The following is a 6,826-nucleotide window of genomic DNA, read 5'->3' as shown; positions in this document are numbered from 1 at the left end:
TACTTTACTTCAAAAAGTAACAAATAACAAGATGTATAAAAACACAATTAAATAGATTTTTTTTTTAATATTATATTTGTACATTATATATGTACATTTCTGCAGATTTTTTGAGATTTGCAATGAAATATTCTGGCGTGTAAACTTTGTATAAACCATGGTAAATTATATTACAGTTATACACGACTACAGATGAAATCTGAGGACATAAAATCAGTATACATTAATCTCTGCTTTGTTCAGTCGGTAATGCCGTCTGTTGTGATTTCACGTTCCATGATTCTCACGCTGTGCCAACACATGCTAAAAGACTGGGTTCTGTTCGCCACTGAATGTGGGTCACCTCCAGCCGGGCTTCATCGGGGAACAACGACGGACACACCGTGCGGAGAAGCAACAAAGACTAGAAGCTTTCGAGAGGCCGTGACTATATTTGTCCCACAGTTGGTACAAGGTTTATTTAGGGTCTGCATGACAGTCGTGACCGACAGACACCGAGGAGAGGCCGACACTGCCTGCAGCAGTTTAGTTCAACGTCTTACACAACAAGAACGTTGTCGGCCATAAATAACACGGCCATTAGTGATTCCTCGGAGGTTTGTAGAATCCATCAGCACTACATGGTCCTACATCATCTGTTGACCTACAGATGGACTGCAACACTGCAGGAGAGACACCTAACAATTTCTTTGTGACAGGTGAAGTGAATGTTGGAGGATGATGGAGTTCATCCTGAGTGAATTACATTCCTCCAAGTCTCATCCCTGGCTCTGACCTGCCTCTCACTGGTGTATATACAAGAGATTAGGCCCGTGGGCCGGACCGGTGGTCGTTCCAGGCTATTTTTATGAAGATATCCGTCCACTTATCCCTTTGGAAAACTGATACGGACACATGTTGCGAGGAACACATGTTGTCAGTCAAAATAAAAATAAAAACAGAAAGAAGTTTCTAACATTGGTTGAAATAAAAATGTATTTGTATTATTTTAGCTTTTAGACACATCGGACTATAACATTGTTCCACGCAGGGAGAGCATCAAACCCACAGCATCGCAACGAGATTTGCTTTTGTAATGCAGTTACACAAGCACACAGCTACGAACAAGATAGCCGTGATTAAACTGTCATTTCTGCTCCTCCTCTTTCATTTCACAGTAGATAAATTGAACATTCACAGGACGGCAGTTTCCCTGTTCTGAAGTGCTGCCAAGCGCGCTCAATAGCCACTGAGTGGCCCTGGCAGTGTAGTTCAGTACCTGGCAAACAAAAAGCTGGCAGTTACCTCTCGTAAGCCATCTGTAACTGCTGCTGTGTCTGTAGCAGGCACACAGGCGCGTCCAGAAATGTCAGATTGTCCGAATGAGCGAATGTCTCTGCTGCAGCAGGGAGATTTAAACACAATATTGTGTAAAACAAAATTTAAAAAAATATGAATGTATTTAATGAAAAAATGAACCATGTGTTACTGAAAGTCTATGGTGTTGTGCTGCCCCGTTCCTGTATTTTCTCTTATTCCCAATGGATCACTAAATAATCAGAAAACAATATGTGGATGCAGATGTAGGATTATGTGGATAAACCGACACGAAACACAATATTCTGCATTTAATGTAGTTTGAAAATAGTGAAAAAATATGATGATTAAAACCTAATGATATGAATGCACTGTTTCATCCTGCAGTTTTGAAGGTCTGCATTCATATGAACCTATAACAGAGTAACATCGCCATCAACTTACCAACAAAGTTTAAATGGCCATTTTAGCACCCTCAAGAGGTGAAGTACCAATGCTATATCCTGTTTTTTTTCCACAAAGAAGTTGCATTTCTATGTTCAACTCTTGATTTTGGAATGGAATATTTTGTTAAAAGGTATCTTCTAAATGAAATAAAAATGTCGACATTCTGTTTTCTTGCTCGGTTTTTTTCTCGTTCTTATGCATAAAACGCCAGCAACTCCCTTAAAAGGTGCAGAATTTTTTTTTTCGTTCTTATGCATAAAACGCTGATGATTTAATGCATATGAAGCCTTAGTCACAGTGTACCAGCAACTCCCTTAAAAGGTGCAGAATGATGCAGTGGAGCATGTTCATTCTCCCCAGAGATTATCACCAATACGTGGGGCAGTATTTATAGAAGTTGCCCCACAGTGGATACCCTTAATCCTGCCCTTACTGCCTTCCATCCCTGCCCAAAGCCTGTGCCTGGACGGCTGTTACTCTCAGTCTCTGCAGCCCCCGGCTTCGACTTCAGCCTCTCTTCATATTAACTGAGATCAAGAGTTTTTCCTGGACGGATCTCAGACTAATCATCGTCATTCTTCTGCTCTCCTTGACCTGCAGCTAAGAAAGAAAAAGAAACAACAATGTCCACCGAGCGTTTTGACTGCCATTACTGCAAAGACTCCCTGCTGGGGAAGAAGTACATAATGAAAGAGGACACACAGTACTGCACCAAGTGCTACGAAAACCTGTTCGCTAATTGCTGTGCTGAATGCTCCACACCAATCAGCTGCGATTGCAAGGTAAGAATAGTGTTGCCTTTAAAGCCGTGGCTTTGACGTCACGGAAAAGACTGCAGTTGTTAATTGCAGAGTTATGTCGGCTCATATTGTGGAGAATGAATGGTTTATAAAAAAATGGACATGATTTTCCTGGTGGAAACAATGGCTGGAAATGTAAAATTCTGAAGTAATTGACATTTTAACCCTGGTTACCCAAGTACAGATGCAAATGCCAAGGAATAGAGTATAATTTGAATTGAGTTTCTCGCTGTAAAAACAATCTCCATTAACGGTGGTTTCTTGCTGTAAAAACAATCTCCATTAACGGTGTTTGTTTCAATTGTTACTTTTCCAAATGCATGTAAGGATAGGTTTTCAAAATTAGATTGAAATAGAAAATAAAACACAACAGAGACAGTATTCAAAGACTTTGTAGTAAATGGAATCATTTAGTGTTTATTTTCCCCTAAACGGGATCATTCAATGAAAAACTGGCAGACTGCTCCATTGAAGTTCTAAAATTAGCAGTTAAGACCTCCAGGAGCCAGGAGAGGAACTCCTCTCCTGGAACATGAATGAATGAAAATGTCTCATGCTGTCGGCCAACAGGGTAGAACATTTATTATCAACTCTCACTTACTTTCATCTTCCTCTTCTAGAAACATCCAAACCCACTTATCCTAGACTATTGTTGTCCTTTATGTAATATTCTCCACAGGACCTGTCCTATAAGGACCGTCACTGGCATGAGCAGTGCTTCAAGTGTGCCAAGTGCAGCCGCTCCCTGGCGGAAAAGGCCTTCGCTGTCAAGGATGATCTGCTGCTCTGCACCGAATGCTACGCCAATGATTATTCCTCTAAGTGTCACACCTGCAAGACCACCATTATGCCAGGTACAATGTCTAATTTAGGTCTAATTTATTCCATTTATTCAAATGGAATTTAAAATTGTAGGCTCTACAAAACGCAGGTGTTGTGGGAACCACCAGTCTGGAGAAACATTCTCCACTCTGGAAACATCTGTAATGACAAATAAGGCTTCTACGTTTCAGCTAAATTGGATATTTTTCCTTATTTTTCTGGAAAACTAGCATTTCACTGCTGTACTTAGAACAGTTTCCAATTATCCTCATATTAAATCATCTCAACTCCTTACTAACTCTACTAGCTTTTGGCTAACCATAACAGATTTTTTATTTTGGTATTTTCATTTCTCTCTTTAGTAATATTTAAAAAATTAAAAATGTTTTCTTTTAGCTATTCAGTGCCAATTTAATCGTAGCTAATTAGAATTTTGGGGGGAAATATTTTATTAGCTGTGCTTTATTTTGACTAACAATTATTTCAAGTTTAACCTAAGCTAGTTAGTTAATTCAGTGTTAGTCCAGTGTTAGCTGAATAAAAATTGGCGAGATGTAATGCATATGTTTTAGCTTTTTCTTTGCTAGCTTTAGCATATTTATGTACAGTATCTTATGGCTAACCTGGAGTCTGACCAAGTGAACCACAAAAACAGGAAAGAACTTCATGATTACTGCTAAAACAGCGTTACAGTAGTAACAATAGTTATTCCTGTTGTCTACTGAATATAGGAGAACGTTAAATAAATCTTTCAAAGTCATACACCTAGGAAAGTTATTTCAAAGATTTTTAGACTTTCAGTTGTTCCCTTCTCTGCAGATAAAGCAGGACTATATTGGGCCTCTATGTTGTCTCTGTGTTTTTCTGTCATGCAGCGTCCATATGCTGACTAAGCTTCTTTCTTCTCCTTGTGCCAGGTTCCCGAAAGATGGAATACAAAGGGAACAGCTGGCACGAGACCTGTTTCCTATGCCACCGTTGCCAACAACCAATAGGAACCAAGTCCTTCATTCCCAAAGACAGCGGCTACTTCTGTGTTTCCTGCTTTGAGAAACAGTTTGCCTACCAGTGCTGTGCTTGTAAGAAGGTATAGTTACAGATGAGTGTATTGACTGACTGACTGACTGACTGACTGACTGACCGACCGACCGACCGACCGACTGACTGACTGACCGACCGACCGGCATATTGAAGAGATACAGATCCAAATGATGTGTGTGTGTGTGTGTGTGTGTGTGTGTTGGTGGTGGGTGGTACCATTAGGCCATCACCACAGGTGGAGTGACCTACCAAGACAAGCCCTGGCACCGTGAGTGCTTCCTATGCATCAGCTGCAGAAAGCAGCTGTCGGGTCAGCGCTTCACCTCCAGGGAGAACTACACCTACTGCCTGGACTGCTTCAGCAACCTGTATGCAAAGAAGTGTGTGGGCTGCACCAAACCCATCACCAGTGAGTCACCCGCTGCACACGTGTTTGCATTCACATGGCCATCGCTCGTGTAGCTCTTCCTTTACATATTCAGCAGCCTGATTGTACAGCTGTGCAGGAACTGATAAACAAACCAGGTGACAGTCACGGCGACGGTACCTTGATGCACTGAACCCTGTTTGCTGTCTGCAGGTCTCGCCGGAGCCAAGTACATCTCCTTCGAGGAGCGTCAGTGGCACAGCGAGTGCTTCACCTGCATGCAGTGTGCCATGTCTCTGGTGGGGAGGGGCTTCCTCACCCAGCGAGACAACATCTTGTGCACCGACTGTGGCAGAGAGAAGTGATCTATGCACCAGGTGTTACAGCGTAATCCCAGTGCTACCAGGGCTTTACACTCTGATACAGATTCTTAATGACCGGCAGACTAACAATGCATGAGCAAACACAACTCAACTCAACACATCAAAACCTGTGATGTTCTATGGTGCTCACTCTGATATTTACTGACTTTATAGAAGCTGTTTTAGGCGTATTACATAATGTGAGGTCACATAGAATTCAACACACATGACTCATCACATTTAGTAGTTACTGTATATGCTGCACATGACTCCTCACATTTAGTAGTTACTGTATATGCTGATGACAAACAACTATTCAAAAATATTTTTTTAAAAATAAAAAAAATTAGACGTATGTTTTGCATTTAAACATTTAACAGAAATAAAAAAAAATAGACGTATGTTTTGCATTTAAACATTTGACATTTAGTCTGCATAAATCTTAATATTCTGTAGAGCATGCAGTTACTCTACGTGCTCTGTAAATGGTGCTGTGAACACAAATTAAACCTTGGGTTGGTGAGTGATGTTTATTCAGCCGATGCATCGTGTAGGCCAACATAAGGTTGTTTTATCATGTGTGCTGCTCATCTATGACTGTACTACAACTACAACAACTTCACACCTTCTTTAAAAATCAACCTTTATAAACACACACACACACACGTGCACACTTCTATAATCATTTGTTTGTTTTTAGAGAAAGAACTAAGCTAAGCTACTCTTGCTAATCGTGTCCACTTCACTTGTCACGTTTGGGATTTTGAGAACAGATAACAGACCTGTGTTACATTACTGCCACCTGCTGGCTATTAAAACAACACAAACTCTTGCAAAAAAGTGAGAAAATAAAAAGAAAGAGCATTGCCACTGCTTTTTAACACCTACATTTTTGTCCTGTTGTTCTTTATATGAACAATTTCAGTAGTTCTCTTATTTCAAACCTGTATATAGCATATTATAGCCTCAGTTATTAGCAAACGTTGTGGTTGTTTGACCTAAAACTGAACACTGTCACATCATTTTCCTCTTTTATTTGAAAGTTTGTTTCTGCAGCTCACTAACAGGCTTTCCTAAATTATTTAAACTAGGACTCTCGACAGGATTTAACCATCTTTTCTAAAAGAATCCTGCTAATGTGCGCTATTTATTTAACCATCCCCAGTTTTCTATTCAACAAATACATATTAAAAAATATATAAACATAAATAGTGGGACAAATGTATTACAAATATATTTAAATAAAAAAGGCAAAATGAAGTCTTCAATAGTTACATAGTTTAAGGATTGTAGAGGAACACATGGGTTTAGGGGAAATTTATACAGTGGCCAGGTGGATAGTGATCTTGCCTTACAGCAAACTGATTTGCATCTTATTTGTAACTGTTGGTGCATTTGTGTGAGTTTTCTTTACTCCAGGTACTCTAGACCCCCTCACTGTCCAAAACCAAACTGGTTCATTGTTCATTCTTATCTGACCATACTGTGGGTGTGAACGCAAGTGTGAATGGCTGTTTTTTCCTGAGATAAAATGACGTCTTGATGACACCTTTGAAAAACCATGCTCACACACACCTACCCTGGAGAGTCATTAAAAACACATGATTCCAACAAAGGAATACCAATAAACCCCACTGTGGTGAATGTGAGGATGAGACTGGGATTCCTTCTGTACATAGCGCTGCCATCCG

At 40.2% G+C, this 6,826-nt stretch overlaps 1 protein-coding gene across 1 annotated transcript; it reads left to right on the top strand.

Moving 5' to 3' along the window:
- Positions 1-1,984: 1,984 nt before the first annotated feature.
- On the top strand, positions 1,985-5,367 carry fhl5 (four and a half LIM domains 5). The gene is made up of 5 exons (XM_008310029.3): positions 1,985-2,525; positions 3,223-3,397; positions 4,283-4,452; positions 4,629-4,815; positions 4,987-5,367. Exons 1-5 carry the CDS (start codon positions 2,367-2,369, stop codon positions 5,136-5,138), a joined length of 843 nt encoding a protein of 280 aa, XP_008308251.1. The 5' UTR covers positions 1,985-2,366; the 3' UTR covers positions 5,139-5,367.
- The last annotated feature ends 1,459 nt before the right edge of the window (positions 5,368-6,826 follow it).

Source organism: Cynoglossus semilaevis, chromosome 1, assembly GCF_000523025.1.
Source record: "Cynoglossus semilaevis isolate Cse_v1.0 chromosome 1, Cse_v1.0, whole genome shotgun sequence".
Lineage (NCBI taxonomy): Eukaryota > Metazoa > Chordata > Actinopteri > Pleuronectiformes > Cynoglossidae > Cynoglossus > Cynoglossus semilaevis.
This window is presented reverse-complemented; position numbering and strand designations above follow the sequence as displayed.